The 12,138-nt window shown below is 38.8% G+C and overlaps 1 protein-coding gene across 1 annotated transcript in view; it reads left to right on the forward strand.

The window, feature by feature from the left end:
* Nucleotides 1-968: 968 nt before the first annotated feature.
* LOC121374204 (short transient receptor potential channel 4-like) overlaps nucleotides 969-12,138 on the forward strand; it is a 69,586-nt gene continuing 58,416 nt past the window's right edge. Inside the window, exon 1 of the mRNA XM_041501190.1 lies at nucleotides 969-1,389. Within this exon, the coding sequence (XP_041357124.1) occupies nucleotides 976-1,389 (414 nt within the window). The 5' untranslated portion in view covers nucleotides 969-975. The remainder of the gene's footprint in view (nucleotides 1,390-12,138) is intronic.

Consider the following 12,138-nt stretch of genomic DNA (forward strand, 5'->3'; position numbering starts at 1 on the left):
GCCAGAGCACCATGACTGGTATATCAAAGGCTGTGGTACATGTATGTGCTATCCTGTCTGTGGGATGTTGCATTCAAATGATCCCTTGCTACTAATGGAAAAATGTAGCAGGTTTCCTTTCTAAGACTATATGTCAAAATTACCAAATGTTTGAAATCCTGTAGTCAATGATTAATATATCAATGTGCTCTAGTGATGACATTAAACAAAACAAGCAAAATGTTTTCCATAGACAAGACAGCACATACCATGGCCTTTGATATGCCAGTCATGGAGTGCTGGTTGACACCTCTGAGGAGGTTTGATCCTATGACCCAAACACCTCAGGCAAGCACACTTCCTGCAGAGTTAAATCCTGCCCCTAAAACATCAATAACTACAAATTGAACAACCAACATGTGCCAGGTTTTGCACAACAGACAAATGAAATTAGTGCACCATCTATATTTTATTGTTAACCAATTCCTTTGTAGTTGACAGGTGTTGAAAGATATAGTCCAGTACCAGAATATGTGGGGCAATTATACTTCATAAATTCACTCAATACTGAACAAGAACAAGGAGTCTTTTAACTAGACTGATGTTCAGGCTACATTTACACAATAGTAAACAAGAACAATAAGGGCCGAATTTACGAAGCCTGTTTTTCTCAAACACAGGTGTTTAAACGTTGTAAATGTGTTTTAGTTACACGTGTGTAAGACATAAACAGGCTTTGTAAATTTGGTCCTAAGTCTTCAACTAATGTCACAGCTAGTGCTGGTCTGCAATTTGTGTATACCGGGCTGCAAAACCTGTACCTATATCAGCCTTATGTCTGATGGTGTAACCACGACACCACTGAGGCCGGTCCTAAGTCTTCAACTAATGTCGCAGTGCTGATCTGCAATTTGTGTATACAGAGTTGTAGAGAAAGATAATTATGTTAATTTATTCATACCTCTCTTTCAGCCCTGGGTGGCCTGACGTCCAACCATGGACAAGGTGTATATGCAATACAAGCAGTCGCTGAGCAATGCCAACAAAATGATGGATGAACTCGGGGTAGACGCTGACGGTGACAGTTTCGGGATGGGCATCATTCGCAAGGAACAGGACCTCAGCAATGAGGAGAAGCAGTACCTGCTCGCTGTGGAGCGTGGGGATGTCCCGAGCACTCGCAATGTCCTCAACAACCTGGCCGTCAACAGGATCAACATCAACTGTGTCGACCCGCTGGGCAGGACAGCACTGCTCATCGCCATAGAGAACGAAAATATTGAGATGATAGAACTCTTGTTGTCCTACAATGTCGAGGTGGGCGATGCCTTGTTGCACGCCATTAATGAACAGAACGTTGAAGCTGTGGAGTTGTTGCTGAATCACGAAGTCGCACTCAAAGGAGAAGAGGTAGGTAGTTTTCATTGTTCTCTCTATATATAGCCATGTTAATCTTAAATACTGCTAACTATTTTTCAAACATAGAAGGATGAAATTTATCTCCAGTGAAGACTGTCCTCCTATAGATTAGGCACTAGATAAAGATTCATGGAATCAACCACTACAAATGTATTTTGCCAAATGCCCATTCGATTCTGCATTTTGCAGAGATATGGCACTGATCATGCATAAGTGTACTAATGTGGGGTTTTTGTTTTGTTGCACATTGATACTTGTTACTGTGATGCGTGTCTGGAAAATATGCACAGTAGGCCTAGAAATAAAGACATTTTTTTTACAATTAATATCTTTTGAAGAAGGAGAAGGGAAAGGAAGTATTGGTGAGAAGAGGACAAAGGAATCGGAGCCTATGCTTGTAAAACTCGAGAGTCTAGAATCAAATCTTTAATACATGCAATTTGTATGCATTGCCATAATATTACAGTCTTAAGACACTATTTATGTGACATTTTAATCAATTAAAGTTATGGCACCTTCATTCTGGGTGCAGCATCTGGCATAGCCAGTGACTGAATCTGGGACAAAAAGTAAGTCTACCTGGAGATATTTGTAGACCACTACATTTTTCATTGTTCATAAATAAATCTTGAACTGTATAATTAAGACATTATCTTGTCAATGTTATTGAATATATTCACTAAATCTTTGAATATTTTCATGTTACTTAACACCTTTCACAGATTCTCTGTTAGTACTTTATATTGTCCAGTTGCAGTTCCTCATCATGTTTTACTATTGATTTGTCAGAAGTTCTGTGTTAGTTGTACACTATACAGTACACGAACCAAGTGGCAATATCGGCAATCGGCTCGGCGGTGTCGGCGGTCTTGGAAAAGAAAAAAAAAGGTTTCCAAAAATTCGCCAAACGGCGGATCAGGAATTTTGTACATTTTTTATTTCAACAAGAATTACGTTTGCACTTCATCCGACATGTAGAACTGTTCATTATTATTATATTGACCATGTTTACATGCACATTGTAAACAGCTTCAAGTCATAAAAGTGAAACACCAATTATTTTAAATAAATAAATTGTGAAACTGACTCACGTGCAACTTGCGTCAGCTGTGGAAGAATTCATTATATATAATGACCGGCCTCGGTGGCGTCGTGGCAGGCCATCGGTCTACAGGCTGGTAGGTACTGGGTTTGGATCCCAGTCGAGGCATGGGATTTTTAATCGAGATACCGACTCCAAACCCTGAGTGAGTGCTCTGCAAGGCTCAATGGGTAGGTGTAAACCACTTGCATCGACCAGTGATCCATAACTTGTTCAACAAAGGCCATGGTTTGTGCTATCCTGCCTGTGGGAAGCGCAAATAAAAGATCCCTTGCTGCTAATCGGAAGAGTAGCCCATGTAATGGCGACAGCAGGTTTCCTCTCAAAATCTGTGTGTTCCTTAACCATATGTCTGACACCATATAACCGTAAATAAAATGTGTTGAGTGCGTCATTAAATAAAACATTTCTTTCTTTCTAATGTGCTCTGGTGGTGTCAATAAACAAAACAAACTTGCTTATATACTGTCATTTTATATACTGTCATTTTATATACTGTCATTTTATATCAGGTATGAAAGCCACTAAGGAAAATATTTAAGTGTTAAAAACAATAAAAAAAATTAAAACTTTCACAAAGTACAAAATAATCTTAACCCAACACTAAATCATTTAACCATGTTACCAATGACCATGACCTTTTCTTAGTGTTACATTTATTGGACTACAGCTACAAAATGCAGGTGCAGGACTCTGGAAACTGTGTGAAGTGTGTGTGTGGGGATGGGGAGTACAAATTCATATTTAAAATTCATGTTACTATCAATGTCTAAAATCAGTCAGTTCATAAAATGACTGAAATTTTCAGACAATTAAATTGAAAAGTGACTGATTCACACAAGGAAGGACCACACAGATTTTGAGAGGAAACCCGCTGTCGCCACATAGGCTACTCTTTTATGGCAGGCAGCAAGGGATCTTTTATTTGCACTTCCCACAGGCTTTTTAATTGAGATACTGACTCCAAACCCTGAGTGAGTGCTCTGCAAGGCTCAATGGGTAGGTGTAAACCACTTGCATCGACCAGTGATCCATAACTTGTTCAACAAAGACCATGGTTTGTGCTATCCTGCCTGTGGGAAGTGCAAATAAAAGATCCCTTGCTGCTTGTCGTAAAAAGAGTAGCCTATGTGGCGACAGCGGGTTTCCTCTAAAAAAACAGTGTCAAAATGACCATATGTTTGATGTCCAATAGCCGATGATAAGATAAAAAATCAATGTGCTCTAGCAGCGTCGTTAAATAAAACAAACTTTACTTTTTCATTATATATGATGGGGATCAATTTGACTTTTCGATGTGCCGCTGATTTAAAAAGAAAAGAAAAAATGGGGAGGGGGTGCTTTGAGGGACAGATGTTTAAAACCAAATTGGCTATCAGACTATTTTGTTCCACACCAATAACAACTTGCTGCGATTCTGCAAATTCGCTCCGGTCACTTTGCTGCGAATCTGTCGGTTGTTGTCAACTGCTGATATGTTATAAATTTAATTTAAAAAGAAAAACCCCAAAAAACAAACAAACTTTTATGCCGCAGCATTGACATTTTTTAAAAGCAGAATTATTAAATTATTATCCTAAAACTTATGTTATTGATATGTTCCGATTGGCATCTTAAATCATTCACTCTATACTGACTATAATAAATTTTAAAACCAAACACATGATGTAATTTAACTGACCGACAACCCTTGTAGACAGCTGAAAAAGGAAAACTATTAGTAGTAATAAAGGAAAAGGAGCGTCACTGCATGTGTCGGGGGGGGGGGGGGGGGGGGGGGGGGTATTGTGGTTTCAAGAGAAAAGAAGTGAAATTGACAAATAAATGTGCATGTGGCTTGCCTACGTAACGTCTGTCACAGGCGGCTAACAAAAACTTCAGTGACTTGATGATAGTATTTCTGCAGTTTCTACCATACCCAAGACAAACAGATAGTTTCCTACTATATTTTTCGACCTATTTGATGTCTCTACCATCTTCATGTGATTATACTCTTTAAGACACAGTTTATTAAGCAACTTGATTATGTATTTAACTGTAAAATGCAACTAAGTAGATGGCAGTTATCATTATTCATAACGGATATTATAGTGGGAGGTTACAGCTGCTGTTTGATGATTCCGTGTTGTGTATGAGGTGGTAACTTACCATTAAGGTGTAATGTGCTGTGTCAGTGGTCCATCAGTGTACGCGAGACGCGGGCTGAAAGTGGTGGAACAAATGACCTTTACACAATTACTGGGTGCCAACTCGAGAGGGGCGGAAATCGTGTAAGGAATAAAGTGGACTTGAGGATTCATTGATCCAGTTCATCTTTTGTCCTTTGCCAGGATGTCATTATGTGGGAAGCCATTACGGTGAAGAGTCGATTTGAAATGAATCAGGACCGGTGCATCACAATTTGCTTAGCGGTGAACGTTGCGCTTTTGAAGGCTAACGCACCGTAAACCGTTGCTCATCTCTGCAGATTAGTTCCTGCTGGGAAAAGTCACTTTTCAAATTTGTTTGCTTAAATTAATAGACCTGACCAAACTCTGAATTGTGCTTAAGTCCTTATTTATTACAATTATTAATTATGGCTTGACCACTGCCTACAGCACTCAACAACATTGGCTGCAGCATGCATCCATTACCGTGCCTGTGGTAATAGTAGTCATCTGCTGCTGTTGGCCATAGCACTGAACTATTAACTATCATGCCATATTGGTGATAGTACGGTACTTCTAAAGCTGTTACTATGCCATGGTTATAGTACTCTAGCTACTAATATCATGCCACGATTGCAGTACCTAGCTGCTATCATGCCATTGATAAAGTACTCAACTATTGTAATGTCATTGGTTAACTTTCAGTCAATCTGTCAAATACATTTGTAAAATGACTGAAATATATGTAAGAAGTTTGTAAATTCTTTGTGTGAATCACCGGCCTCGGTGGCGTCGTGGTTAGCCATCGGTCTACAGGCTGGTAGGTACTTTCATGAAGTTCATCATCTAAACGTGACAATGCACTTCATGATACATGCAATGTATTTGTAAGGTGGTTTCTAAATTGGTTCTTTTTGATTAGCAGCAATATTTATGAAATTATTCAAATTTCGTGTACTGTATGTAAAGTTTCTTTTGAACGTCAGTATATATCAGTTCTTATGGCTCACTCACACGTGCTCATGCAAAATGATTCTCACATTAGTTAAAAACTGCTTGCCTCACCACACATGCTGATATCACTGATTTATTTTACTGATAATTACTGTGATTTTGACAGTGAGAGCAATTGCTTTCCGACATAATTTCTGGAGAGCTGTTTATTGCACTACATGTACATCAAGCCAAGCCATAAGTACTGATATATATATATACCATTGGTGTATATTGATCAAGCACAACATGTACAATCCATTTAGGATGTGGTTATCTCCATTTTTCCAAATTTGGTTTCACAAGTTTTGTTAACATTAATTCTTCAGTTATGACACATACTCTACAGGGAGTGAGGTTGTGGAATGTTTTACAAAATGTAGTGTTAGCTGAGACTGTATAATGACTGCTGTATCCAGCACAATTTCAGGTCTCGAATTTGCAAATGAGAATTAAGACACTTGACCATTTGGCCTAGAGATTGGGATATTGTCACCAGAAGGCAGGGTAACAAGGCAAACTTAATTCAATAAGTGTATTAAAATAACACAATAACACACATTTAAAATAAATAAGTGAACAGTTTTATATTTTTGTACAAAAAAAAAAAGGTTTCAGGAGTCAAGTTCGAATTTGATATGACCAGTTACTAACAATAAGGCACACCCAGTTTGACTGTGAGACTGTTTATTTTTCTGGGCATTGGAGCATATGACTAGGGCATTGTGGTATTTTGTTGTTACATTTTAGCCCTGTGTTTTTAAAGCTACACATGTATTTATGCAGCTGTGGATTGAGCTGAGACTGTAATGCCCAATATATGTGCCTCGTTTTTGCAGCTATAGCTATCCATGCGGCACTCATATACATGAAAGAAAGAAAGAAAGAAATGTTTTATTTAACGACGCACTCAACACATTTTATTTATGGTTATATGGCGTCAGACATATGGTTAAGGACCACAGATTTTGAGAGGAAACCCACTGTTGCCACTTCATGGGTTATTCTTTTCGATTAGCAGCAAGGGATCTTTTATTTGTGCTTCCCACAGGCAGGATAGCACAAACCATGGCCTTTGTTGAACCAGATATGGATCACTGGTCGGTGCAAGTGGTTTACACCTACCCATTGAGCCTTGCGGAGCACTCACTCGGGGTTTGGAGTCTGTATCTGGATTAAAAATCCCATGCCTCGACTGGGATCCGAACCCAGTACCTACTAGCCTGTTGACCGATGGCCTAACCACGATGCCACTAAGGCCGGTACACATTAGGACTGAGTTGAGACTGTATAATTCCCAATATATCTAGCACATTTTCCAGCTATAGCTATCCATGAAGCACTTTTGTACATGGGGACTGAGTTGAGACTGTAATGTCACCCCTGCCCGTAGTGCACCACAACTGGTACATCAAAAGGCTGTGGTATGTGCTATCCTGTCTATGGGATGGTGCATATAAAGGTCCCTTGCTGCTAATCAAAAAGAGTAGCCCATGAAGTGGCGACAGCGGGTTTCCTCCCTCAATATCTGTGTGGTCCTTAACCATATGTCTGATGCCATGTAACTGTAAATAAAATGTGTTGAGTGTGTCGTTAAATAAACTGTTTCCTTCCTTCCCCTGCCCACTACTGACCTGGTCAGGCTGCTTGTGCTCACTTACTAAGTGAGGTCCCATTTCCAACCCCCCCCCCCCTCCCCCCAACCCTTTTCTGGCCTGGACAGAGGAGTCATTGTAAGTTGACACCTGCACCCCTTGGCAGGCGTGTGCTACAACAGCTTTCTCTGAATGTGCACGTTAAAACTTGGGACCTGACCTGACTCGACTGTATAATGCCCAATATATCTAGCACATTTGTATAGCTATAGCTATCCATGCAGCATTCAGATACATGTGGATTGATTTTTTTTTTCTCTATTTCCCGTAGTATATATGTCTCATAACATGTGAGCCATCATGGCAACTCGCAGATTTGTCAAAGCTTAAGATGGATCATTGATTTTCAGTAATTAGAGAATCTCTTGGAGTACTAGCAGCCATGCTGATTATCTGGTGATGCAAGTCTCTACCAATTGTTGGAGAACATTCATCAGCAGAGCTAGTCATGCTATTAGATGTTGTTAAGTAAATGCCAGGTGTTATTTTCGTTTTGTTAATTATTGATATCTTTTGTGTCGATACATCGGTGTGTTTTAATAGACAGTCATGACAAAGAGACCTTCAGGATGTTGGCATGAATTAAAGAACAGAATTTAGCTCAGTCAGTAGAGCACTTGCATAAGGTGCTTGGATCGTGGGGTCGAACCTCCTTGGTGGACCAATTGGGTTTCTTCCCATCCCAACCAGTGCCCTAAACTGGTAGGTGAAAGTGCATATAAATGCATATATATATATAAAGATCCCTTGCTGCTAATGGAAAAATATAGCAGATTCCCCCTGAAGACTAGCTGTGTGCCAGAATTACCAAATGTTTGACATCCAGTAGCCAATGATGAATAAATCAGTTTATGTATGTATTCTAGTGGTGTTCTAACAAACAAACCTAAATCTTAGTATGAAGTCATTTATTTTAGGTAAATCATGAAATAGGACATTCATCAAACAGAGTTTGTGAAATAAATCTAATTAGCTGTCAAACTAGGCCACCGAACCTATAGGATGGATGGTTTTCGGTAATTTAGTTCAGTTCGTTAGTGCAATCACCCCCTAGACACTGAAACGGGGAATTAAGTTAGGAGAAATTTCATGCAGCACAATCACCCCCTAGACACTGGGTGAAAGGTAAGGACTATAAGGACAGATTTAATTTTTAATTTAGTTTTGTGCCTACTTGTATATCTGTTTATTGTTGAAACATGCAATCAAGAATTATATTAATCATTGTCTTGAGAGACAAGTTGGTATAGAATGCCTTTCAAATGAGCCATTAATTAAAACCAGGCAGGCACAAAACAAGTCCAGAATGGTCATTCAGGTTACCAGGAGGTTACCACATGTCAAGAAAGTTCAGAATGGTATGGAATCTTACTAAACAAAAACAATACCAGCTACATTTTAATAAAAATGTGTGTTTTTGTCAAATTCAAGTATTAATACAATTATAGAACAGACACACATTAATAAAGAACAAAGCATAAGTAGTTGTAATAATGGGAATTCTAATGTCAGGGACATGTAGGCTGGGTGGCTTCAAGGGATTGGGGCAGACCACCCCCACCCCACTAAGGCCAAAACAGGTTTTTTTCAAAGTGCAATATTAGGAGATATATATATATATGTATATATATATATATATATGTATGTATGTATATATGTATATATGTATATATGTATGTATATATATATATATATATATATATATGAAGAGTTCAGGCCAAAATGCGATATAAACCATTTTCTTTCTAGTTTTTAGTTAAAACCATTATTGCATGTTAGTAAGGGCTAATCGTAGGCTCGCTGATTTGCTGCAAAACGTGATTGATCCTTATGAAATTGTATTGGGTAAATCCCGGGGTTTTTCATCAAAACGCGATATACGCCAATTACAAAATCCATTTTTACTGAAAATGAAAAATGGATATATTGCGTTTTGCGACTGAACTCTTCATATATATATATATATATATATATATATATATATATATATATATATATATATATATATATATATATATATATTCAGGTGTTCAAGAAAAATGTAGATAAAAGGGTCTCTTTTACAAAATTTTGCCATAAGATCACCTTAAGTAATTATGCACTTAAAGGGACAGACCCTAGTTTCAACCCGTGAAAATTAACACTAAGTTTAGTTCATCTACAAACCTGTAACACATTTGAATAAAATTACAAGTGAGTGAAACATGAGTCAGTGACTTTGAAATAGACTAAAACTTGACTCCATAACTGTTACTTCTCAGACACACGTGCACTTTTAAAAATATGAGAAATGCATTTTGTGATATTAAAAACACCAGGATGACCAAAAACACTTCGAATGTATGGAAATTGATAATTTAAACCATAAAATATAAGTAAATTATAATTTCAGTTATCAAAGCCCTATAATAGTCAAAAATATGTCTTAGTGTTTAAAAACTAGGTATGTCCCTTTAAGTTGATCTGAGCATTAAGATTGATTCGTTAAATGAGACCCATGCAGGTCCAGACCACACTGTACTACTGAATGTCTCACCAACTATAAAGGCTCATATAGACTGTTGCGTCTAATGCATCCACATCTTGCATCATGTCATGTCATGTCATAGGGTTTTACGTGTGCACATTCAGAACAAGCCATTGTAGCGCACGCCTGTCATGGGCACAAGAGCTGGCCTTGGCCGGCTCCTCCATCCATGACAGGAAAGGTGATCTTACATCTAGGGCATTAGGCTTATATACACCAACTGCATTCCAGCTGGCTACATGCAGATTGCAGATGCGCACTTCCAGTTTAGACACTCTCTTTGAAACTAATATATTTCGATTTTAATTTAGCTGAACTGCACGCACATGCCACATCCAGTCTATATGATCCTCAAGTTACTAGGTTCACGTTTAGACCAGCCTTGGTGGCGTCGTAGTTAAGCCATCGGACTACAAGCTGGTAGGTACAGGGTTTGCATCCCGATACTGGCTCCCACCCAGAGTGATTTCTTAAAGGCTCAATGGGTAGGAAAGAAAGAAAGAACTGTTTTATTTAATGACGCACTCAACACATTTTATTTACGGTTATATGGTGTTAGACGTATGGTTACGGACCACACAGAGTTTGAGAGGAAACCCACTGTCGCCACTACATTGGCTACTCTTTCCGATTAGCAGCAAGGGATCTTTTATTTGCGCTTCCCACAGGCAGGATAGCACAAACCATTGCCTTTGTTGAACGAGTTATGGATCACTGGTCGGTGCAAGTGGTTTACACCTACCCATTCAGGTTTTGGAGTTGGTATCTGGATTAAAAATCCCATGCCTCGACTGGGATCCGAACCCAGTACCTACCAGCCTGTAGACCGATGGCCTAACCATGACGCCACCGAGGCCGGTCAATGGGTAGGTGTAAGGCCACTACACCCTCTTCTTTCTCACTAACCACTAACCAACTAACTACTAACCCACTGTCCTCGACGGACAGCCCAAGTAGCTGCGGACAGCATGCTTGAACCTTAATTGGATATACGCACGAAAATAAGTTAAAATGAAAATGAATGAAATGGTCTACGTTTTGTCAAAACTTGTACATGGGTTGACACACACTGTGCTCATTTCGATCCCTGTAAGCCTCACTGTGGATTGGAGCCAGCTAGTGCTGGGATATGAACCCAGTACCTTCCAGGCTTTAGACTGATTGATTTCTCACTGCACCACTGAAGCTATTGTGTATAGAGACAGATTCCATTACACAAAAATATATTTCCACAGGAAAAGGCTGGCTATAATGACATTTACATTTACATTTACTGTGTTCTGTAACAGTTTCACAAAAAAAAGGCCTCAGGAAATGAGAAGTGAAGTGTTGAAGGACTTAATTTGTACGGTTATATAAGGACACAGTTGACATCTCCTCTTTGATATTTGCTTTCGGCCAAAGCTAAAGTCATCATAATATTGATTTTCTGTGGCTTAATTTAAATTGATTTTTTTGTGTATATATATGTACTGGGTTTAGCAGGCCTCAAATTTGTGAAATAAGAGGGCAAGGCTATTTGGCATATATTAAGGGAGATTTGGGTGAGGGGGTACGAGTGAGGGGGTGGGCATTACAGCCAGATGACAGGGCAACAGGGCAGACTTCAACAAGTGTCTTAATATATCACAACTGACAGCAACCATTCAGAGTAAATAAGTGTGAACAGTTTCATGTTTTTCAAATAAAACAACTTTCAAAAGTCTGTTTTACATTATTGGATGATGACCAATTACTAATATTCAACATAAGGCACGGCCACTTTGGCCATGAGACACTGTTTTATTTTCAGGGCAGTGGAGCATATGACAGGGCATTGTGGCAAGTTGCCACATATACAGTGCTGTCCGGTGTATCAGCGCACCTAAGCTTTCAAGGACCATTTTCTATGTGAACATTGTGAAATATTTAATAAAATGCGTCTCTCATCAATGAAGAAGTGCATAATCTGAAATACACAACAAACTGTTTTATGTCTGTAGTAAATAAACATTTTAAAATGGTGCATAAATATAGGCACCCCTTTCTATCCAAAACGATTTGCATGTCCGGTGATTCAGCGCAGTAGATGTAGATCGTTGACCCCGCTATTTATAAACCGCCCATGACCTCACTTTTAGCCCATAAACGCTACACTATTGTCCCAGAATTATTTTAGTACTTTTTTGTTTTGTCTTGTTAAAAATATTACTTTGAAAATGAATGATCACATATGACCCATCTCATGATCAGTTTCAGAATCGTTTTCTTGAGTGGCACAGTACTGCAGATGCATACATGTTCATTAATTATCATGCATGGCTAAGATGCCTACAT

Source organism: Gigantopelta aegis, chromosome 6, assembly GCF_016097555.1.
Source record: "Gigantopelta aegis isolate Gae_Host chromosome 6, Gae_host_genome, whole genome shotgun sequence".
In the NCBI taxonomy this organism is placed as follows: Eukaryota; Metazoa; Mollusca; class Gastropoda; order Neomphalida; family Peltospiridae; genus Gigantopelta; species Gigantopelta aegis.